At 47.6% G+C, this 23,891-nt stretch overlaps 2 protein-coding genes and 2 long non-coding RNA genes across 7 annotated transcripts; 2 read left to right on the top strand and 2 right to left on the bottom strand.

The window, feature by feature from the left end:
• Positions 1-127: 127 nt before the first annotated feature.
• Positions 128-13,906, bottom strand: LOC6524071. 2 transcript variants are annotated; one of them, XM_002099899.4, is made up of 7 exons: positions 13,757-13,906; positions 10,513-10,745; positions 10,377-10,446; positions 3,540-10,302; positions 2,315-3,463; positions 1,563-2,245; positions 128-1,472 (listed from the first exon to the last, which is right to left on the bottom strand). In XM_002099899.4, the coding sequence occupies exons 2-7, from the start codon at positions 10,701-10,703 to the stop codon at positions 300-302; spliced, it is 10,029 nt and encodes a 3,342-aa protein (XP_002099935.1). In that variant the 5' UTR covers positions 10,704-10,745; positions 13,757-13,906; the 3' UTR covers positions 128-299. The 2 variants fall into 2 exon arrangements, with proteins under 2 accessions (XP_002099935.1, XP_015045481.1); XM_015189995.3 differs by lacking the exon at positions 13,757-13,906 and adding an exon at positions 10,846-11,460.
• On the top strand, positions 11,256-12,059 carry LOC120321605. Its single transcript, XR_005561315.1, has 2 exons — positions 11,256-11,369; positions 11,454-12,059. It is a non-coding gene; the product is annotated as an uncharacterized LOC120321605 (long non-coding RNA).
• Positions 13,907-14,039: 133 nt separating the features above from the next.
• Positions 14,040-23,890, top strand: LOC120321606. Of its 2 annotated transcripts, none has more exons than XR_005561317.2 (3): positions 14,040-14,416; positions 21,930-22,140; positions 22,469-23,890. It is a non-coding gene; the product is annotated as an uncharacterized LOC120321606 (long non-coding RNA). The 2 variants fall into 2 exon arrangements; XR_005561316.1 differs by having other exon boundaries at positions 14,234-14,416; positions 21,266-22,140.
• Positions 14,450-22,674, bottom strand: LOC6524070 (putative metabolite transport protein HI_1104). Of its 2 annotated transcripts, none has more exons than XM_015189993.2 (3): positions 22,563-22,674; positions 15,096-16,445; positions 14,450-15,031 (listed from the first exon to the last, which is right to left on the bottom strand). In XM_015189993.2, exons 2-3 carry the CDS (start codon positions 16,429-16,431, stop codon positions 14,760-14,762), a joined length of 1,608 nt encoding a protein of 535 aa, XP_015045479.1. In that variant the 5' UTR covers positions 16,432-16,445; positions 22,563-22,674; the 3' UTR covers positions 14,450-14,759. The 2 variants fall into 2 exon arrangements, with proteins under 2 accessions (XP_015045479.1, XP_015045478.1); XM_015189992.2 differs by lacking the exon at positions 22,563-22,674 and adding an exon at positions 22,210-22,470.
• Position 23,891: the final 1 nt, after the last annotated feature.

The following is a 23,891-nucleotide window of genomic DNA, read 5'->3' as shown; positions in this document are numbered from 1 at the left end:
AATCTCTGTTTGCTTAAAGATTCATCTTCACTCCCTGCTACGTTATACCACTTTTTTAAGGGAGCCGAATTGAAATGAGAGTTACTTCAATTCAAACAATAGTTTAATTAATTGAAGCCAATATCAGTTAGTCTCCAAGGTCCTTATCAGTTTTTACTCTTACAAATGTAGTAAACATCATCTCTTAATTAAGTTTAAAAAAAAATAGTTTTCAATTCTTAAATAGTTTGAAACTAGCACTAATTATGCATAATGGGGATCAATAGACGCGACATAATAATAATAATAATGGTGTGGTGTTAGTGTTGATCCAAGTTTCTGGTTGCAGGGCGAACCACGAGACTGTTGCGGCGCTTCAGAATGGTGATGAGAGACCCTGCCGTAGCAAAAGTAGCCGCCACCGACGAAGTGGAAGGAGCGGCTTTTTCGACAGCTGTGGGCGGCGTCTGTGCCTGAACCTCATTTGCCTGACGGAGTAGTTCGCCAGGATTGAGCGTTTTGCGCCGCTTTGCGATCCGCACCAACGAGACAGGTTCCTGCACTTGAGCTTCCTGCTCCTGGACTCCAGTCGATTTGAGTCTGATATGTAGACGCGGAATTGGTGGCCTGTGGGCCTTAGACATTAGCTCATTGTCTAGCTTACGCATTATACTGTCTGTATTATAACGTGTATAGCGCAGGCTGCTTTTTGTGATAATCAATCCGTTCTGGAATTGGTAATGCACTTGCATAAGGAACTTCTTCAGATCGTTAAACGTATGCACTTCCCGGAAGCTTTTCCAATCGTTCCGGTGGTAAGTGTAGCAGTGCTGGATGTACTCATCGAAGCCACCTGGCTGGGAGCGAGTGCAGAACTGACAAACCAGGAAGCGGCTGTAGTGGTCCAACATATGGCGCAGCGTGGTCAGTTCATCGGTCGAAGTGAAAATGCAGTAGGAACAGTGATAGATCACCGCCGACACCAGCTGCCGAAAGCAAAAACGCTCGCCTGGCTTGCTGTGCTCCACTTGACCGTGCTGGCCAATAGTCGCCTTCGTCGGCATCACCACACTGCACAATCCGCACTGGTAGTATTCGTTTATGATCCCACCACTTCCACTGGCACTGAGCAGCATTAGGGCATCAAGTTCAGCATTTGTTACGTGCTTCAGATCATTGGGCAGATGACCCAATCGACTGATGTGCTGCGCAAGATCCTGCCAGTCGGCATAGCGGTAGTCGCAGTACGCGCACTCCGACGGTTGACGAATGTCCGCAGCCACTATTTTCAGGATGCCGTGCTCCCTAAGCAGGTGCTCGCGCAGTGCCTTTGCGTTGCCCTTAAAGCTCTTGCACTCGCAGCAGAGCAGCAGTGGCTGCACGCGGAAATAGAAGGGTTGGTCCGGATGATCGCGAGCCCAGTGCTGGGTGCGTAGGTCCGGCAAGTTTGTGTTTGTTCCGCCGCAGTGCGTACAGGCGAACTCCATGATTTTCTGTTGCGGAATAATATTGATATTTAATATAAAGGTAAATAATTTGTACCAGACTCCCAAATTAGGACCTGCATTACCCATTTCACTTACCGGTTCATCATTTTCGCTGGGCTCGTCCGTCTCGTCGTCTGAATCCAGCAGGTCCACCACTTCCGTTACAATCTGTGGCTCCTGCAATTGCCTTACTCCCGAGTCCCGGCTCTGGTTTAGTGGCAGGAACACGCCCTGCTCATTGTTCTGTTCCTTCTCCTTCTCAAGGTCTATTTCGATGGGGCGACCCATCTCCCAACTTATGCTGTCTGGGATTTCGTTAAGCACACGTTCGAACTGGACCACTGCCAGTCCGTTTTCATTGGGGTGCGTCTCGTGTATGTGTAAGGCTACCTGGCGCTCCAGCGAATGCCCGAAGACGCAGTGGGGACATTGCACCTGGCTGCGCGACATGTGCTTCTCTTCGCAGTGCGCAGCCATCTTTTGGTAGCTAGTGGCCGCCTTGTGACATATGGTACAGTAGAAGCCCAGTGTCTGCTTGCTCTTACACACGATGCGCTGGTAGATTTGCACAGGCTGCACGTCCCTTTCCGGGTGTTCGCGAAGAATGTGTTCAATGAGCACGGTGGCGAAGTTTCCACCAAAGGCACAGTACGGGCAGTGGTACTGGTAGTTCCGCTCGTGAACGGACGCCGCATGGGCCATGATCTGCACGGTCGTAGGAAAGCACTGGAGGCACAGGTTACACGTGTACTCCATTGTCGCTTCGCGCGCCAGTTTAGCTAGAGAGTGGGGTTAAATAACACTTGAGTGGGCGTTTCGGATGAAGGTCGGTGAAATTCTACACTTACGCGCCTTCAGCCAGCGGGCGTCGGTCGTTTCGTTGGTGTCACTGTGGCGATGTACGATCAAGTCCACATTTTTGTTAAGGTGACGCTCCTGGATGTGCCGTTCGATGGCACGTCTGCTATTATGGCGTGAGCAACTACCGCATTGAAAGATGTACCGCTTATGCATTGAAAGATGATCCGTGTACTTTTCTACGCAAACGTGACCTTGGGACTTCTTGCAGTGCGGGCAGCTTACACCCTCTGAATATTTGTGGTTAGCCATCATGTGTTTGCGCATCGCCGTTTCCGAGGAACACAGCAAGCCACACAGGAAGAAGCCACAGCGGTAGCGTAGATCCGAGGGCACAAAGTTAAACGGCGGCTTGACGGGCTTGTGGGTTCCAGGAACTACTGGTTCGGGCTGCGGCGGTGGTGCTGTGTCACAACTTTGCCCAGAAGTAGATGGTTTTTCCAAATCGATGACTGGCCTCTGCGGTGCCACCACTGCACCCGCCTGAACAGTTGCTTCTCGAACTGCTAGCACTTCCTCCCTTTTGTAGGCCTCCCGAATGTTCTCTCCTTTGTGCTCGTAGAGGTGCACCTGCATGTTGGTCCTTACCGAGCTGGAGAAGGGGCATTCCGCACAGCGCAGCGGTTGCTGGAACATCGGCTGCGATGGCAGGAGATGCACCTCGGAGCTCCGGAATTCCGTCTTTGTGCCCGAGCATCGGCGGTCCATTTCCTCGAACAGCTTGCGCTGAAAATTCTGCATCTGAAGGTTGCCAAAGGGCTGCTCCAAGACGGCAACAGAACATTGCGTTTCTACACTTTTCTTGGCAGCGTCGGGCTTCACAGGCAGCGGCACGAACTCTATCGGCCGATTAGTCCTGTTGTAGGCCCTGCAGTGCACCGTGCGCATGTGATACAACATGATGAGCTTGTTGACCGATGTGGCCAAACAAATGCCGCAGAAGATGCTGTGGCGGGCGTGGTACTGTTGCAGATGCGTACGGAGTGCCGGCGGTTGCATCGCCCGGGGGCAGAACTTGCATCTCACCAACCCGCTGACCATATGGGTGCTACGGATGTGGTAGCGCAGATGGTTCACAAACTGCTCACCCGCCAGCCTCACGATGCAGCCTTTTAGGGGACAGGCGAATAGTTTATCGTCTGGTCAAGGGATACAAGGAATACAGATGAAGGCTAAGAAATATGAAACAGATTAGCTATAGTCTAGTTCACTCACCACTGTATCCCGTGGGTTTTAACAGACCCAAGATCACATCAGACAGGGAGCCAAGATAGGTGGGGCCGGCGGTTGATCCCGCCGCCGCAGGCTCATTGCCGTTGATGGCCGATTGGGCAGCGACGGTGGTGGTTGCAGTTGAAACACCCCCGCTGCTCGCACTATCTCGCAGGTTGAGCATATCCCGGATTTTCTGGCTAACAGATGGTGGTCCAGTGGAACTCTCCAGATCGGAGCGAGGTGCCAGGTCGTGAATGATCACTCCGTGGCGCAAGTAATCATCCACATCGACTGCCACATGGGAGCAGTACGCGCAATTCAGGTGACCGCTGCTGAAACTGAAGCTGTGGAACTTCATGTGCTCCCGGACGAACATGACCTTGTGAGCGGTGAAATTGCAGTTGTTGGCCATGCATCTAAAGCGATTACGATTCTCTTCAACGGCGGCAGGAGCAGATGCCTCCACGGGCAGAGGATCGTTAACGACTGGCGAAAGCACTGCGTCTTCCGAAATTTGAGTTCTGCTGAAAACCTGGCTGATTTTCAAGCCCAAGCCACTCGGATAGCCAACTATTACGAGCTGCTGCTCGGCTGGCTCTGCTGACGGCTCAGTAGAATCGGGCTTGGCGGAAAGGAACTCGCCCAAACCGGAGGCGTGGAAGTCCGACTGCTGATTGGGTGGCCGTGGTTCCGCCGCCAGCAAATCCCTTAGCATCCCATTTTGCTGATTATCAGCATCCGGTGAAACTATTTCTTCCGGTTGGGTCTTCTCCGCTTGTGAATCCGCAACAAGGCGGTCGCCAGTGAAGCGTCGAACGCGTAGCTTGCAAAGCACGGGGACGGGATCAGGTGTTGATTCAGGTTGAGATTCAGGCTGTAATTCTACAACGGCTGGAATTTCTTCCGTAGATGGCTGCGGAGGTAGGTTGGATCTGTCTTGCATGTGCACGTCCCTCATGTGACGCAACTCCTCGGAAATTCCAAGATTCGTTTCCGTTGCATTCAGTTTTTGATGGCACATGCCACATTTGCCGCTCCATCGAACCAGAGGGTGCTCCAATGCAAAGTGATTCTCGAGGCCTTCCAGCTCATCGGAGAAGAGGAAAGGGCAGCCCGGCTGCACGCAGTAATAGGATGCCAGTCGATGTTGGTCCTCATCTGATGAGGACTTTCGAAAGGCCACATTCTCCACCCGCTTGGTTAGCGACTTAGCACCCGTAGATGTGGATAAATCCTCCGGCTCTGGCTCCGGCTCCGGTTCCGGCTCCAATGGTTGCATTGTGGGCATAAGCTCGCTGGGATCAGGGACGTCGTCGTTGCTGCCATCGCTGCATTGACTACCATTCGAGGGCACAGCTTTGCTTGATCGGGGTCCTTTGTTCAGGCGCGAGCAGAAGCGATTGAACACGTGGAAAATGCTCTTGGAGGCCTTGGAGTTGCTCTTGGCAGTTTCCAGATCCACCCACTCGTCGGTAAGCGCACCATCGTCATCACTACTTCTATTATTGGCCTCGTCGACGTTTTCGTTATTGGTATCCTCTTGCTCTGAATCATCGTCATTCTCAACGTCGGATCCGTCACTGCCAATCCCATCAAGCACATCCCCAGCCAATTCGGCTAGACTGACTTCCGTCGCCATGGACGTCACGATGGACGTCGCCGTCAGCGCAGGCTGTGGCTGTGGCTGTGGCTGAGGGAAAGCCACTACTGTTTCCACATCCACATGTTCATCAGCAGAATCGCCATCTTCTTCCTGTGCAGATGGATCATCGGCAGGCTCGGGATTTGGGACAGTAGGCTCCGCCAGTTCTGTGCACCCACCGAGCAGCACCACTGGCTTTTCGTCCACCATTAGGGTCGTATTTTGAACGGACTGTTCCAGAACTTCTTCCAAGTCCGTGTCCATTTCAGAGTTCATTAGACACTCATTGACCACTAGCACGGGCTCCCTTTCTGGCGGAGGCGGAGGTAGCTCCGGCACTTCCAGATCATCCTCCATTTTGACCGCTGGCCCTTCGTCCTCCTGCACTTGCACTTGTGCTTCCTGGGTCTCCTTCTGTTCATCCTGCTCTTCTCTTTCGCGCTTCACTAGCCGTACGGATTTTTTGACCATTTTTATGAAGCGCATATTGGCCTTCTTTTGCTGTTTACTCTTTTTGATTGACTTGGATGTGCTTGGCTTCGGTCTGTTGTCCTGTGTTCCTCGCACAATGACTCTGCCGTCCTCATTCGACTCGGCAGCTGGGACGTCTGTTGTGTCGCAGATAAGCAACTCCTCCGGTGCGATACCCTGCATCTCCTCCTTCGTTAGACCATGCTGAACCATAAGGTGCCGGTCCATATTTTCCCTGCTGTACTGCAGAAACTGGCAGATGTGGCACACGTGAACACTCATCGGCAGGCGGCCGTTGTTGCTACTCACAGGCTTGGCACCCGGCCCACAGGTTGCGGTGTGGGCCTGCAGCCTACTGAGGCGGTTCTGCGGCATATTACACCTGGAGCAGTGGAATCGCGACTCGCCCATGTGGGCGGATAGGTGATCGATCAGGCCCAGTTGGCAGAGGAGCAGTGGCTTCTGGCAGAACGGGCAAGTGAAGTGCAGTGTGTGGATGCCGCGTTGTGAAATCCAGTAATCCGGGCGATTTCCGCGACCATCTCGCAGCTCTATAAGCACATCGGGTGGCAATCGGGCGGCATAGTGCTCCTTATGGCACATCATATAATGACAGAGGGGGCTTCTGCGAATCAACTTCGAGCAGACGACACACTTGATGACAGCCATCGATTTGGAGTGCCATTCGGGATTTATGTTAGCAATTGTATTTTTCTTACTTTTCCCCTTTTCAACGGCTTTTTTCAACGGCTTTGTTTGCTTCCGCTCATCCTTCTTCTTCTGCTCGTCCTTTTCCTCGTCCTTAAGCATCTTCAGCAATGCAGCACATCGCTGGATCCGCACACGGCACAACATTGGTTTCTTTGCATCTTTGGTTGCCTTAAACGTGGCACGATTGATGCCGCTCTCGGATGTTCTGAAGGCTTTGCCCCTTCGCGCCGTGTTTCGCACGAATATGGAACTACAATCCGATACGGTGGAGATGCTATCGCCTTGCGATAGAGAGGACGTGCGGGAATGCCGGCTACTGGATCGTGCCAGCGAGGGAGTGCGGGAACGCCGGGTACAAGCCCTGCGTCCGGTGGCCCGTAGCACTTCCTCGCCGTAGTACATCTGCGCAATGTCCTCGTTGAGCTTGTCCAGCTCATTACGCTTCCTTCGCGGTTTCGCGCGAGGCTTCGGTGTTGTTTCAATCTCGGAAACGGGCAGTGGCTCTGCGGACTTTACATCCTCTTTCATTTGGGAGACTTCCACGTTGTTCTCTGCCGGCCGCTCATCAGCTGTGTCACTGACCTCCTTCAACTCCTCGGCCTCCAAGCGAGCCTTTTTAGGCTCCACTTGCACATCCGGTGATTCCTTGTGAACGGTCTGCCTTTTCCGCTTACGATTTGGAGGGGGGATTGGAGCTACTGCATTAACATCAGCACGCATAGAATCTTTCGCAGGGGCCGGAGTTTTTGCCCTGGTAGCTTTACCCTCGCTGACCTTTGCCCGCGTCCTGTTTATCTGGCCTAGGCCAAAGCAGCTTCGACTCAATTGGGTCTCGTTAAAGGAGGCCTCACATCCGCGAGTGCGACGTTTGCCGGTAATAATGTTGTGCGTGGATAAGCTGCAGTTGTCATCAGTTTTCTTGAACATGTTGGCCAGGTTTCGGGCGTTCTGAGACCCGCGTTTCTGCTCCGGCAGATCCTCGTAGGTAAAACTGGATGAAGAAATCTTATCCTTGTCCACCAATGGCTTACTATATGTAGGAGCCATGGAGCTGCGTCGCTTCATGATCCGGTGTAGGAATTGAAGTGAAGGCCCGGGCACCTCCTCATCATCGTGGTCATCATTAAATGTCTTGTTGTCCATGAACTTTTGTTCCCTGCTCTTGATGTCATCATCAGAATGCACCACCAGTGAATGGGCATTGGGACCAAGGACAATTTTTATCTTGGAGATCTTTGGAGGCTTATCCAATTCAGTATCCTCCTCCTCCTCTTTCGTCTCGTCACACTCTTTACTTACTTTCTTGGTGGATTTATTTTCTTCGATAGTATCATCCTCCGATTTTTCATTGGCAGGCTTTGCCACCAACGTCCCGCAGTTCTTTTTAGTCGGTTTTTCCAACGTGTCCTCATCTCCACCATCTAACTGTCGCTTTGGTGCAGCTTTTGCTGAAGACGTAAGGGAAGACTTTGTTCCAGTTCCAGATGTTTTACGGATCTTGGCCAGGATGTCCAACTCCTCACTCACTGGCTGGGCCTGTTGACTGTCCGGAGTGCCGGGAGGTAGCTCTGGAACTGGAGACGAGTTGGTCTCGCTAAGGGGCGGTTCATTTTCCAAATTGTCCGTATTTTCCGAGCTGTCCTCACTGACCACGCTATTCGAGTCCATGAGCTCGCGGGAGCTCTCGACTTTCGATTTCTTTTCATGCTCCCTATTCAGTCTCTTCTTCTCCTTTTTGTCGGACTTGTTCTTCTCCTTGTCGTTGGCCTTCTTATCCTGCGGTTTGTGATGCTTCTCAGACTTATCCAGCGTGCTCTCCGGCTTTTCTTTGCCCTTATCTACCTTGTCTTTATCCTTAGTCTTATCTAAATGTCTATCTTTATTCTTATAAGTATCTTTGTCCTGTTTGGCATCACAGCTTTTGCTTGCGGGGGAATTTGAGGAGCAGCCTAAATTATCCCCATTTCCATTGACTGAGCTTGTTGAGGTTATTGTCGCTGCCGCTGGTAGCGTTTTCTTCGGTATTCGAAAGTCTAGCTTTTTGCTTAACGGACCGAGAGTAACGTTGCGGTAGGAGGTGTCCAATTCCGGCAAATTCGTCATCGGCGTTTTCGACTTCTCCGCCTCGCTCTCATCCGACTTTTGCTTCTTTTCGGCGGCAAGCTGTCTACGCTTTTCTTCGGCTTCCAATTGCCGCATAACTTCCGCTTCCAATTGACGTAGCTCCGCCGCAGCCTTAGCCTTGGCCTCCGCCTCAGCGCGGGCCTTGGCTTTGCGGTGCTCGCCGTATGTACGTGGCACGTCTTTGGGTCGCTCATAGCGGGAACCTGGGTTGCCAAAGCCCCGGTTGTTGTGACCGCCACGGAATCCGCCCCTGAAACTATGCGATCCATTAAACCCACCAGCATATTCATTCCCATATTGATTGTTTGGAAAGGGTCTTGGGTTTGAACCGCTTCCATTTTGATTGCCACTCCAGTTGGACTTGCATGAATTTCCATTGGCGTTAACATTGTGATTATGATTATTATTATTACTATTAGATTGCCCTCTATTGGCCGACTCTTCGTAACCGCTGTAGATGCTTGTAGCACGACGCGGGTCACTGGCATACGGTGGAACTTGTGCCTGAGGCGTCAGTTGCTGTTGCTGCTGTTGCTGGGCGGACTTGTTTTTCCAGATGCGAGGGTCACGTGGTTCTCGGGAGTCAATGCCATAGAAGGACCTGGGTTCAAGGCCAGGGTCCTGTGCCAAAGCATCCCCAAAGGCTCGAGAATCTCCCGGAGATACTGAGTTGCGTCGCGGAGCACGCTGGATTGCACAGCCGCTCTCCAGGGGAGCATTTGAAAATGGTGCCCACGTACCGGGCCTCATGCTCGGTGGCGGCGGAATAGGCGAGGGAGTTCGCGCAGGCGGCGGCAGTGTTAAGCTTATGTCGTTGTCATTATTGATGTTCGTTTTAGGCAGGTTTTGGCCCTTTCTGCCGCGTGGATCGTTTATGTTTGAGGACAGTATAGGCATACATGGGGCCGTTCCTGCTCCATCTCGCAAAGCTGCCAGCTTCTTGCGGGCTTCTTCAAGCGTATTTGCGGGACTTGGTGTGCTGGCACTGACCAAAGCAGGTAAATCCTGTACCGACGACGATACGGGTACGTCTTTTTTGGATTGCCTTGGAGAGGCTTCCTGCCGAGGAGCAGGCTGTACAAGCGATCTGCTCCGGCGCGCAAAATCCGGGCTATCCGCATTCACAGGCTTTGCTGGTGAGCGGCGGGTTAACTGTGGCGATGTTGTATAAGATCGCCGCGAGAAATTCACCTCTGGCTGCGGTGCAGCGTTTGTTGTCGCTTTTTGCGCGCTAGCACGCTGCTTCTTCTCTTCCATTAAAGCCTTCTGCATGGCAGCCAGAACTCCGCGACTGCCAGGAGAAGGGCTGGAATGCTGATGGAGTTTCTTAGCCGCCGCGGATGTTGGTTCTGGAATGGTTGGTGTCGTCATATCCTGAGCAACAGCTTGACGGGAGGTACGTGGTTCTGGTGAGGTCAGCTGCACCTCATCTGATGGCTTGGAGCTGGGAGTCTTTGGGGAGTTCAAAGACCCGGAAACCTTTGAAATGGCTGGAGAAACTGGAATCTCCATGGCAACTACAGAAGAAGTCTTTGTGTATATGGAGCAAGTAGCTTTTGACCTGCGCTCCAGCTCCAGTTCCTTTGGTGTCGCTGGCTTGGCCTTGGTAGCCGCTGATGCCAGGTTAAGTGAGCCATTTAACCTTCTAGCCGGCTCCACGGAACTTAGTTTTGTGTGAGCCGATGGTGAAAGAGGTGAACTCCTTTCTCCTTGGTCTGGCGGCTGTGTGGTTGATCCGGAGGAAGTCGATGCGGTGGAATCATACTCTGTGTTGTCACTGATATCAATGATTTCGCCAGTGTCCACTTCGATCCTCTGCACAACGAAAATTAAGGATTGGAACATGATTAGACGATGTGGCCATACCTGTGACCCGCACTTGGACTTACCGGCTTGAATCGCGTCTTTAGCTTTTCGATGATCCCCTCGATCTTGTTAAGAGAGTTCATCGATACATTTCTGAAACGAAGGAGTGGATATGATTGATAACCAAGTTCGGTGTTCGTCCCGTGGTCCATGACTTACTCGCGCTCCAGCAGGCCAACCAGGGCATCCAGACGCTGGCCCTGAACTTTGGACAAAGTCTTCTGGAAGTCCTTTCGCACACGCCGAATAAAGGGCACAAACTTACGGATCTCCAACAGCTTGGCGCGGACCTTCTTCTCCATCGTCCTATCGCAGCTCACCTCCACCACGTCGTCCTCGCTGTCCTCCATTCTGCAGCAGGCACTGTTCGCTCGATCCCGGATCCGACTCCTCTGCGATTGTTTGGGGTTATGGGTTTATTAATTACATGGGTTAACTAAACGGCATGGTTTCTATTCCAGCGGCTCCGGCACTTCAGCTCACATCACTCACCGAATGAGCACAACTAATGTGTCATTAATGTCTCTTAAAACCGCGACTTCTCAAACTTAATTAACGTTTCTAAAGGAGGCAGCACACAACGGCGTCGTCAAAGGCATGACAACAACATCTGTGGCGCCGAAACCGACCGAAACCGGGTGGATTCAATAACAATCGATAACGTCGGAGCAAACTAAAATATTTTTGTCAGTAGTGTAATCGTGTCGTAGTACGTTGCAATGCAATGCAACCATCATATAGCAACCAACATAGCAAATAATTTCCCGTAACTAAATTTCTTTATGTTTTAAAAATGATAAACATTTAAACATTTTTTGCACAGCGGACTATCGATAATGCTTAAGTGTCATCACTACTCGCGCACGCCGTCAGTGGAAATGAATTCGCCGCAAGCAGCAGTTGTGTGCGTTTGGCAGCGCTCAAGTGTGAGTGTATTAGAGCGTAAGACGTTCGATATTCTTGCTGTTGTTATTGTTTTGCGGAGGAAAAAATCCCACGGCGTTGCGATCGAAAACGTAAATAAAACAGCCAACATGAGATATACACACACTTATGTACATATGTACGCCTTTCACAAATCCCGTACCTACTAACTGAAGTTGGGAACAGCCATTCGAACTAGCGTCTACCTAGTTTTCTGCATAACGACGAAACACACACATTAAAACATTCAGCGGCTCTTGAGCAAATCAAAAAGTCCAAGAAAGCCAAGAATTCTAGGCGACGTGGCAGCTCGCGCTGATCAAGAATATAGATAGTCTAGAAGACCAACAGAGATTCCACCACTGCTAACATCCAAACCTATTGTCATTTATCATATTTAATTATATATATGCATGGTAGAGCGTGCTGTTTCTTACATACCGTTGCAGTTTGAACTCTCCCAAAAAAAACTTATTTAGCAGGCTTTACTTCACAGTATTACGAAATGGACTTAAAGGTTCGTCGATCGGAGAATACCAAATACATATACACGAACTAAATACGGCGAATTTTCCAACTCGTATATATACAAAATGAGAAGACGGCCAAAAAATGTACAAATGAGCGAACAAAAGGAAAAGAAAGGAGAAATTTTCGAGTATTTCAACTATAAAAGAAACTACGATATTTGCGGGTAAGATAAGTAATATCTATTAGTGTAATATATATTAGTGTTGTATGATAAAAAAGAGCTTTTTAAAAATAAATGCAAAAACTTGCAACAAGTTTTTTTTTTTTAATAACTCGGGGAGGATATGTTTAATATCCTTTAAATAAAATCTGTTAAAAATACCTATCGCTATTTTCGAAAAGATGGAACATTGTGCAGTCCAAGCACCTATCTATAGGTTCCTTCATGTTCCTTAAACTATATTGGAAACAATTTATATATGAAGGTGCTTTATTTGAAAGAACTTTACCGCCTTTTGAGCATTGGTAAAACTTTTTATAAACTATCAAGACGTAGTAGCACGACGGAAACGTGTTGCTCTAATCCTTGATTACTATTACTGTAGCAACAGCATCATAAGTATCAATTCTCTTGACTAGCCAGTATACATGGCTATCGAGAAATAATTGACCGAAAATATTGTTATTTGGTATTCGGTCCTTTTGTGGGAAGAGTACGTAAAAATAATCAATAGAAAGTGGTTAAGTTTTTGGTAAGTCCGGGCAACAACAAATCGGTAACACTCAATTGTCGATGGGATTTTTCCAGCGATGCGAATATATAATATACGAATTAACACAATTTAGTCGTTTTTCACTTGTGATATGTTCTTTGTCGATTAGCTTTCACAGTCCATATGCTATGCTTAAAAAGTTTTTTTAAAAGATCTTTTTTATGCACATATTGTGTAATTATTACATTCATATGTGCACTTAATACATTTGTCTACAATAAATGTATACACATTACTCTTTATTTTGAAAAATATTTTCAAAAATGGTGTATTTCGCCGATATTAAAAAAATATCAGATAGTGCCGTTATTTCCAAAGTCCGAGTCTCTCGATTAGTTTTTTCATTTATAACAAAATCTACTCCCAGATAGTTTATGGGCACAAAAAATTATCCATATTTTGGTCAAAGTACCTCTCGTTGCCTCTACGAGGTACTGTAGTTTATCCATATTTATGTGCGATATAGGAGTTGATGAAGAAATCCGGTTAACCAATCGGTAAAGTAATATATGTTGTAAGGACTACTAGACTCTTTTCCGCACGGGATCCTCGTGGGAAAAGTTTAAATATAATTGGGAGAATGTTGGTCAAAAATGCTTAGCATCGAAAATTGCGCCGCGTGGCCGCCATTAGAATCTGTTTCCCTAATCTTAGCTCTTCAGGTCGCATATTGTCCGATATCTCGGTATTCATACGGACAGACAAACGGACAAATGGCCGAGATCGACTCTCCTTGTGACCAGGGTTAAAAAGAGTATATTCTATAAAAGGTAAGAAGCTTTCCTTCCACGTACTACGTAGTGGCTACTCTACGAGTAGCTGGCAAAACAAGGTTTATAGAATACAAGTTATCGATATATTCAAACGATTTATCGATAAGTTAATTCAACTTTCTACACTCCAGCCCGTAATACGCCATTATTGATTATAAATGTCCTTACAGCTCTCGCTTGAGACCGCGACGGCGCGTATTCGAATCGATGTATGAAAGAATATTTATATAAAAGGCGATGGGATTCTTTACACGATAAGTTCTGCGGGAAACTTATGCAGACACACTCACACAAACACAGTCGCAAAAGCTCACACACATGCGACGCAAACTCGAACGAACACAAAGGCACACAAGAGCATAACTTTTTTGCTGGCCTCAACAATTGGTTTTTTTTTCTTTGCTGCACACTTCCCGTTTTTACAACTATTGCACTTGATTAATAATATTCAACAGTACTTACGTTAGGTTACTCTCCGCCGTCGTTTCTGGCGTCTTGCGCGATTCTCAGCAATTTGGCCTTGTCTGCGAAGGTGTTGTCGAAATACGAGCCGATCCGAGCACCTCCAAAGTTGTCGCTGAAGTGGCGGAACTATGCCCGTGTCGCCGACAATGCGCAATAGCCGGCGAAATGCGGTGCACGCACACAAGAACAAGTCCCACATACAGGCACACGTGCTCACACTAACACGGCTACAACTGCAATTCGCCGCGACGAATTCGCCGTATGCAGCGAATATCGAAACAAGTGTGTTTTTTTTCTCTTATTTTTATCTGACAAGATTTTGGTGTTACTCAAACTAGCAGCAATACAGAACTGAGAACAGAGCTAATTCACCGGCTTGATGTGCGCCTTTGACAACTGTGGAAGGAATTGCAAGGGTTCCTGTGCCAAAAATATAAAACTATATTGTTTAGGGTTTATCACACATAATAGTCATACATCATGTCACGATAGTCATCGATAGTTGTGGGGCAAACGAGAATTTTCGCTAAGACGCGATATGGTCATACTGAAGGAAAATTGTAACATAAAGAAAGATGATAACTGACTGCTGACTTCGACAGCCAAAACGGCGAAGCACAAATGGAAAATAGCCGCCATTTTGATCCTCTACAGTTGGTAAATATATTGAATCGCGAGTATCGAACACAATTGATATTAACAAAACAGCACTTTATTAAAGTTGTACACTTGTAATCGCCTAACGAATTAAGTACACAATTATCGCGCTAAAAATACAGTGTTTCGGGACCAACTCATCCCCTCGCTTAGGACTATGATCGCAGGGTGTAAGGACACCTGCTCCGGATTCGTGCTTATTTGTGATAATAACTGATATTTGACTTAAAGCAGATATCGAATTATCAGTTAGCCGAATTTTAAGCAAGTAACTGAACACCCAAACATAAAAATTCCATAATATTATTTAATAAAAAAAAAACACTCCGGAGTTTAAGCTTATCTATAGTCTACTGCTCTCCGCGCCATTTTGTCGCGGCGGCGAAATCTGGGACTTGTCGTAGCCATTGCTGGACATTTGCAGATGCTGCGGCAGTTGGGCAGGACGTCCGTTGGAGGGCAGGGTCTCGTCCACGGAGAACACGGAGTTGTCGTGTCCGTGCATGTGGCGAGCATTGAGCACGGCATCCGGATGGCTCTTTGGCGACTCCGGCTGTCCGACCTCTTCCGGCTTGCCTTCCAGCAGGAAACAGGTGATGAAGAAGAGGATGGAACCTGTGAAAAAAAGGTGTTAGTAATATATTGGCACCCAAAAGAGACCAGACCCATGTCGACTTACTGATGCCATAGAATCCAGCGTAGAAGATCATGATCGAGCCGCGATAGCCCAGGACCTTAGCCACAGGATCCACCAGAATGGGCAGGTTGCCGCCGATGTTGTTCATCACAAACAGGAAGACGCCAATGGTCGAGGAGCGAACGCGCAGCGGTACAATCTCCACAACAATGGCGAATACAATGCCGAACCACATCTCGGCGAAGAAGTAGCTCAGGCCCAGCGTGATCATGGCCCACAGCGGATCAAAGTAGACCGATCCAAAGGCCGGCAGTGTGGCAATTAGCTGGCTGACAGCCAGAACAAAGGCGCGTGATCGAATGCCCATCTTGGCGACAATCTTGTCCGACACAATGCCACCAACGACCACACCCACGCTGCCAATGCCGATGGTGACGCCAAAGAGCCACCAGCCCAAGTCCACGTCGGGGAAGTACGTGTTGTAGTAGAGATCGGCGTTGTAGGCAAAGGTCATGCCACCACAGTGACGGATGGACGCGGCAATCATCAGCATGATCATTGCCGGACTCTTGATAACCTGCCACAGGCTCACCGGTTTGCCGCTGGACGTCTGGCGGTCACCCTCACCGATGGCCTTGCGCTCCGGCTCCCGCAAAGTGGTTCCGGTCAGGGCGGCCATAATAACGGTGAGGACACCGGCGCCTAGGTAGCAAACGCGCCATCCCAGATTCCAGAAGTTCAGCTTGGTGATGTAGCGGCCCACCGGAAAGGCGATGCCATAGCCTCCATAGATGCCCCAGTTAAAGATGGCCATGACCAGAGCTCTCTTATCCTCCGGAAAGATGTCAGACATGATGCCCGTGGCCAAGGGATTGCAGCCCGATTCGCCGGCTGCCATGATCATGCGCAAAATGACCAGTTGCCAGTACTCCTTAACAGTTCCCTGCAGGATCATGGCAATGCCAAAGATCACTGTGCACACGGTCAGCATATTGACGCGATTGTACTTGTCCGCTGCGAAGCCCATGAAGACGCCCGCGATGGTGAAAATCAGGATGAAGGTCGGTCCGGCCAGGATCTGGTAGTCGATTCCCAGTCCATTGTAGTTCCACTCGCAATACCCAGTGCCGTTGAAGTCGAGGGCATAGCAACTGGTCTCGTTCCCCACCGCCGAGCACTGGGTGGGCAACTCGTGGCGATTAAACATGGAGGTGTTCTGCTGGCAGGCATGATCGCCGTAGTCCAGCTCAATGGCTGTCTGCTTGGAGGTCACACCGATCAGATAGTGACCCAGTTCGCCCAGGATATAGCCGATCGTGAGTACGGCCAAGACGTAGGAGTTGTAGAACCCGCTGAGTTTCTCCAGAACAGGTATCATATTGTGGCCGTTGACTGCGGAAGAGACAGGAGTTCGGCATTGATTAATACAACCATTCACTATATTGTAAACTAAAACCAACAAGAAGGTACACAAACCCAATTGGCTAGCTATCTGACTACAACGCATTCCCAATGAGAGGACCATCACTATCGCATTTCTCATTTGCACCGAGTGAGTGGGCAATGAGGAAAACATTCAAGTGGCTCGACATAATGACAAATAATCTGCGAGCGAGCACTCAATTAATGAGTCTACCAGCCTCCGATTGTCAGCTCACAGATCAGCTGCATAATGCAATCTCGGCATAGCACTTGACGGATCGGATCCGTCGTGACTGGAATTTCGAAAGGAACTTGGCACAATGTCCATAATTCTCCCTCGCAGCGTAACGAAAGTGAAGGCAATTACGCGTACGTGATACGCGAGGCGATCTCTCTAACGTGCATTATCCGGATACTTGTACACATAGATTGCAGGCATAATGATCTCAAATCGGAGCTCTGCAGGTGGTGACAATTAAGTTAAGATCGAAAAACATTTCGCTATAAAATAAAGTACTTGTTTGATAATAAATCAGTTAATGGACTGATAATGATAATGGAAAGGCGGCTTTAAGTAAAACGAATAAATATTTAATGGACTTCAAGATCAATATGATCAATATGAGGAAGCAATTTGTGCCTTCTTTTCTGTAGCTGTGTGGCCTTACATTGAGCATTTTAAGCCTCAACGCTTTCAAGGAAATCGGAACGGAACTGGGAAAATTGTATAATTTATATACATATGTATCTATGGGATTTATGGGGTATCCAAGAGCTCAGTTGAACTGATCCACAAACGTTTACCTGCCGTACCGAGCAAAGTGCCACGATCAATTTGTCTTTTTTGTGGTACCCTCCATTCTCGCAGGCGGCAAATTATTTTGTTGTTTTTTTGTTTTGTTTTTGGCAAACCGCCATTAGGCAAGCTTCATAATGGGTTAAGCCCGGCAAGAAGTCAGCTCTTTTGGGCCTCGACTTGACTTTTGACAGTCAAACACCCGCCCCGCCAACGTGCGTACCGAAATTCCTTTAATCAATCAAGTTAATTTGCTTTTGCTGTTCTTTGTCTTTCTCTTTTTTTTTCTACAATTCTGTCTACAATTTTTGGCTATGTCTTACAATTGCCGGGCTGTCAAAAGCGCCAAGGTCAATACCAAGAATCGCCGAGAACATGGCTGGAAAAATAGTGGCCAGACACCTTTGCTATCTGGATAGCCATCCAGCCATCCGACGGATATGCGGTTGAACAAAAGGTCTCAAGAATGCGGATGCTCGGTGTATTGACCGCCTGGTTTATTGCACAGCTGGTTCTCTATTTACCATTTATACCATTTTTAATTTTTTTTTTTTTTTACCATTTTTTTTTACCATTTGGTCATTGATCATTGGGCATTGGCTTGTGTGCTCATTGTTTAAAACGCTTACAGAGATCCGTCTTTGTGTCTCCAGTTCCGAGTTAGCACTAAACGCCTTCGAAGTGAGGCACATTCTGGTTTCGACATATTTGGCCCAATGTTCGGTGCAATTTTAATAATAATAGTCATTTCAACACTAACGGCCCATTGAAAATCCCATAACCTTGATCATCGTGATGCTTCGTGTGGCGCGTTTGACATTTATAAAGCCATAAATAGGTATTAAAGGTATTAAAGCTCACACGTGAGTCTGGTAGTCTGTAGTCTGTAGTCTTATATGCAGATTCGATGTAGGAAGCGGGGTATTATTTCCGATTGTTGTCGACTTAGCCGAATAGACAAGAGGCAGCCTTGGCATTGGACTATTGTCCGAACTGAATAAGGTTGCTGCTCGATTCTTATGGAGATCCAGCAGTTCCTTGGCCATGCATTACATCCATATCCACATCCGCCAGTGAGCCGCGTCGTTTGGCTGTAAGCCGCGTTTTCTATTTCTAGTCCAATGTCAAGGCGCCAATGGAGTAGAGGCGTGTAATAGACCGAAAACCGGACTCTCGACCAGACGTGACTGGCTCCCTCCCTCCCTCCTCTGGAAACTCGCCTCTTTCGCTTTCTTTGGCAAGGCCATCGCATTTGCACTTCGTGCATTGGCTATCGAATATATGGGTGCTCATTGGAGCGATAATGTTTAAACTTAAACCTACTAGCAGTAGGAATCGATGTCTTTCGAACAATGAAACTAATGTAAAATGGAATTGCACAAAGCATAGAATCGCGAATTTGCATTTAATTATTGTCTAGCACAATTAATATACCATTTTCGTGTGCTCCGCCGTGTGCTCCATGTGCTCCATGTGCTCCATGTGCTCCATGTGCTATTTGGAACGCAACTGATCCTTGAGTTTGAAGCACTGCCATCTACCCCCTTTCCCTTCCACCACATATCACGCAATGCCCCGACATTACAGCATCGACTTGGCTAATGTTCGTGACAAGATTAGACCAAGAACGGTCAGGCTTGGCTGCCTCGAGCTAGAGCTTAGAATCGAGACTCCAAACTTTGAAACTCGAATCAAGTGGACAGTCGAGAGTTGAGTACTGTGAGCATGTGCGAATATCCGATTCAGATGTGTGGGTGCATAGAGTTTTCCAGATATGGATGGATGGCAATTGCCACACCATTAGCTGCTATTAAAAACTCGGCTTATTTTCAATGGGCCGGGCAATTAGAGGCAAGTACTTCTGGGAACTTTCTAGCTGATAGATGCGAGTCATGTTTAACCCCGATTCGATTAGTCGCCTATGCAAAGCACTTTGAACATCTGACAGACAGACAAATGGCTGGCACTCAAGCATGCCCATTACACATAATGCACATTATACAATCGTATTAAGTTGGCTTTTAAATGCGGTTTATCAGCCCGACTTGTAACTCGTAACCGCAGTCAAGGTTAACCTGCCCACCAATTGCAATTATGAATGGTCTCTGGGTGGCCGACGGGGGTGGTGCGGGTCGCATGCATATAGCTAATGCCATTTGGCTGATTTTTAAATAAATAGCGAATAAATATTCCTAATTTATTGGCTAGTCTCCCGTGCGGCAGGTGTCTCTCTTTTTTCTCGCCCACAATTAACAGTCACTTAGTTGAATTGAATGGTTTGAATGCTTTGAATGGTTTGAATGGTTTGCTGGCTTGTGGGCTTGTGGGCTTGTGGGAATAGAAGATCTTTGGTGCCACCTAAGATTGCGTGACGTAGTCGGCTACGTTCCACCTTGACACCTGCCTGTGTGAACCGAACACTGGCATTCTGCAGCAGATCGCCAATTAATTAATAACTGATTACAGATAACGCCCCCCTTGGACTTTGTCTGCGAATTTGATTTATGCATGGCACTCGCCATTCGACTGTCGTCTAAATGAAGCCATCAGCCGGTGGACTGGATTGGATTGCGTTGAGTGTGGTCAGTTAGCCGCTGGGTGCCAAGAGAATCCATGTGATGATTTGCATATGGCCATTATAATGAGCGAGGTGCTAAGTGCCAGCGACGCCACCTGAAGAAATGCCGGATGTCTGTGGACTTGGCTTGCATAAGTCTCGTAAGCAAAGTGCTTTGCACGGGCGAAAGTAAAACTGAAGATCATAAAACTATACTATACTATACTATATAAATCAGCTAGGTGTGCAGCGGAGTTAAGATCGTTTATTACCATCCCCGTCCAATGTTCTGCCTGAGACAATATATGTGTGTGTATATACGGGCAGGTGGAAGAGATAAACTGCCAATGAATCAGATTCGATTTCTCTGGACCAGGTGTTCGCAACCTGAACCTAATGAATTACAAAATGCCATACGGGCCATACAGGCACCTGGCAACTGCACTTCCAGTTCAATCCCATCCCATATCATCCCACCTGATCCGATTCGATTGGATACCAGATGCTAATGCAAATGCAAATGCAATGTAGATCCGCGAATCGAGCTAAGTTGAACCCGGGCCATTGGCAAAGGGCTGCCGATGGAAACGGTTCCGCTATTAGCATAAATTAATACGGCTGCTGGGCATCGATGATCCGCCGACCGGCTGGTCAAACCGGTGGTCAATGGCAAGGGTGGCGGCGATTGCGAGTGCAGCGAATGCAAACTGGCTAGTCATCATCCGGACTGAATATTGGCCCCATCTGGAGTGGATTCTAAGCAACAACAAGTGCAAGCAAACAAAAAAATGACTGAAAAAAATGGCTTTCGCCGGACTGTATAACCCGAATTACGGGTAATTACGTCGTCTCCGCTTGTTCGACAAATGCAAATTAAATGGTTGGCTGCTATCTTCCAGATTCGACTACTCTGATACCCTGATATCGCATCAGATTGATCCACTTTGAGTGGCCAGTAGCAGTTGCATTACTCAGTGATGACAATGAGTGCCTGGCTCATTAGAGTTAATTGTTAATTGCAGCGGCCCTAGTCGCCCAGATTGGGCAATAAATTGCACATAAATATATCACTCAAGATGCCAGATGGCCTGGCATAATTAGAGTAGTCGAGCAATTAAGCTGGCTGCCAGCTTATGCGAGAGTTATCAATTAAAATTAATCATCTGCGACACCTGAGCAACCTTTCTAATTACTCGCATATATAGAACTGACATTCCGCCATCGAAACTGATTGAGCTATTACCAATTACGCGGTATAGGGAAATGTGGCCAAAGACGGTTCATTTGATTTGGTTTCCAAATAGGGAGATTGTAATAATATATAATATATAATGCTCATATAAATTACAGAAAAGGGAATGTTAATCAAAATCAGACACACTTATGCAATTGCCGCTGTTCATTAGCAATTTTAACTCCTCCATAATATATTTCCAGCTGTGTTTGCATCTCCCAGCTCAGCTCGGATCTTCGTGACTGCCCCACAACAATGTAGCCCCCAAATGGATAGCTCCTGCTTCCACTCTTCCCCCCTCGCCACCATCCGTGCCGAAAGACGCCCACCAGAAATTCTGTTAGAGAGGTGGGAACGAATGCGATTCATGTCGAAATTAAATGATTGCCAGAATTTGTTTAATAAATTCCCATTTAAATCGAGCTTTCAAACTTTTTGCGATAATGCCATGTTTATACAACACGTCTCCGAACAAATTGCCCAGTTGCTACTCATTAGAATCGATCGATTCATTATGAATGGAAAGATTCATTAGAGCGTCTATATACTCGTATGTCTTGTTTAAAATCCAATTCGGGGCTTTTCCTCTCTGTTCCGCGGCGATAAGATAGCCCAAACTTGGTGGCTTCATTACCTCCGGGATGTGGGAGTGTCGTCCGTAATTTGTTGACAGCAACCGAGTTGCGTCAATATTATGTGGCTCAAACACAGACTCTTAATGGTTTGCGTTGTAGAGCGAAGTGCCATTGGCTATTTCTCCGCTTCCCATCGGCATCTTTTTTGAAATGGAATATGACTTATTAATGACTAGCGTCTCTTCTTATTTCAACTTCTCATATCGCACTAATCACGATTGTTTGATTTCAGCACATACACACACTTGGCAATCGAAGTGCTAGTCTTTATTGCCTGCGATCTTTAATGAGCCGCGTTAATGGCTTGCGATCTTTGCTTATAAGGCTAGTTAGAAGATGATCGTTCAGATCTGTAGACTTCGAATTCATCTGTATTATCATCGGACTTCCAAGTGAATTACTAATCTTTTTCCTGCGACTCAATCGTCACACCTTTTGGATTGGTAAGTCTGCGGTTTCTTGGTCTTCCCCCCAGTGAAATCCACTGATTCATCTGCACCCATCTAACTTACACTTTCCTTTCCCACTCGTGTCGAACTGCTGCTATATGTTCTTGTTCGATCTGGCGATCTGTCGATCGATCGATTGTTCGATCGCTTGATCGGTAGCTTTGGCACTGACACACAAAAACTGTGGAGAATTATGATACCCCTCGATGGATTTAAATTAATTGCACACAAGCACGCGTCGGCGAGCAATTGAGTACTGTCAAGGCGTTTTAATATTTATTTATATGGTTTTTTTTTTTCTTTGGTTTTCTTAAATTTGCAGCTAGAGCATCCGAGCTTGTGTCTCTATTTTTCAATCAACATCAGCGGAGTAGATAACGCGACACGACAGACGAAAGACGAAAGACGCCACTTACACAGAACAAACAATTCGATGGGTTGTGGGTAAATACAAAAAAAAACACTCTGTTCAGTCCGAAGCGAGAATAAATGTGCTCCCTGGACTTTTTGGGGCACGTCCAGTTGGCTGCGTTTTGCAAACAGAACTAAAACACGGCTCAGTCCATCGTCGTTTTTAAAAAGGAAAACCGCCCAAACGGCGACGGCGACGTCGACGGCGCTGCCATCGCCGGCTAAACAATGCTAACTTTCAGCTCGAGAGAAGTCCAAAAGCAAAGCGGCAAGCCAACCAAGCCAACCAAGCCAGCGAAGCCAGCCAAGCAAAAGCAGTCAAGCAGGCCGAGAGCAAAAGCAAAAGCAAAATCAGCAAAGAGCGAGTGCGCTTTGTTGGCGAGATGCCTCGTCAAGAACAAATGTCGGGAACATGACCCTTCCATCCCGATGCCGATGTTGATGCCCATGCCCATACCCATGCTGATTCCGAATCCGATTTCGATGCCGAATTCCAATCCCAAGTGCCAAAAATAGTACATGCAGTTGGAACAAAGGACTGATTAATCGGTGATTCCCGATCCTCAACGGCCGTGCCTCCTTTTTATTATTCCCGTTGCCGGTGCATTTGAACTGGCCGCTGCGCAGGTGCTCTGCGTTTGTCATCTCGTCCAATTGGAGGAGGAATCATGAGGAAACTAAGCACTCAACACAACCAAAGTTCAAAGTCAACAGCCAGCAGCAGGAAATCACACAAAATTAGCACATGAAACCTTTGTGATTAAGCACCTAGCAATCATCATCGATAGTAGACTTACATACAGTGATCCTTTGCTCGAATAGTTCCATTCTGACTGGCCACAGTCACGGCCACTCAGCTGATCATCTCGAGCTGCATGCGTGCTGATCATGATCATGCTGCCCTTGATCCCGCCTCTATGATTTGTTTACGTTCTCCTCTCCAAAAAGCAGCGAAAAGTAGCGAAAACAACAAGCGATTCACCAGCAGCGCAGAGAAAACCAGTTGGCTGCTATGGAAAATCCACGCATAACACAACACCGAGACTTGGTCGGTGGATTCCCCCATTCTGATGACTACCTTGCCCACCGTCTCATCTCTCCTCTCTCAGTGGTCAGTGGTCAGTGGTCAGTCGTTCCGAGCATGCCGATGATGAGTGGTGCTTGTCTGTGCCATGTTGTGCGGACGATCTTCTTGACTGACCCCTCCGATTTATGTTAAGTTAACCCATATAAGTCACCGATCTTACTTAAATAAGCAATTGATTTAACCATTAAGTCGATATTTAATATTTATTTATTAATAAATCTAAACACATGTGAGCAATCACTTAAAG

The sequence above is a fragment of the Drosophila yakuba genome, chromosome X (assembly GCF_016746365.2).
Source record: "Drosophila yakuba strain Tai18E2 chromosome X, Prin_Dyak_Tai18E2_2.1, whole genome shotgun sequence".
Lineage (NCBI taxonomy): Eukaryota > Metazoa > Arthropoda > Insecta > Diptera > Drosophilidae > Drosophila > Drosophila yakuba.
The sequence above is the reverse complement of the archived record's forward strand: the minus strand, read 5'-3'. Positions and strand labels throughout refer to the sequence as shown.

What these genes read in the sequence shown, in the direction of transcription:
- LOC6524071 (XM_002099899.4), bottom strand. Translation starts at nt 10,703, where the DNA reads ATGGAGGACAGCGAGGACGACGTGGTGGAGGTGAGCTGCGATAGGACG. An exon ending in CGCCCGCTGGCTGAAGGCGC is followed by an intron (nt 2,246 to 2,314) that starts GTAAGTGTAGAA and finishes CCCACTCTCTAG; the next exon opens with CTAAACTGGCGCGCGAAGCG. An exon ending in CCAGCGAAAATGATGAACCG is followed by an intron (nt 1,473 to 1,562) that starts GTAAGTGAAATG and finishes ATTCCGCAACAG; the next exon opens with AAAATCATGGAGTTCGCCTG.
- LOC6524070 (XM_015189993.2), bottom strand. Translation starts at nt 16,431, where the DNA reads ATGATACCTGTTCTGGAGAAACTCAGCGGGTTCTACAACTCCTACGTC. An exon ending in CGCTGGATTCTATGGCATCA is followed by an intron (nt 15,032 to 15,095) that starts GTAAGTCGACAT and finishes TTTTTTTCACAG; the next exon opens with GTTCCATCCTCTTCTTCATC.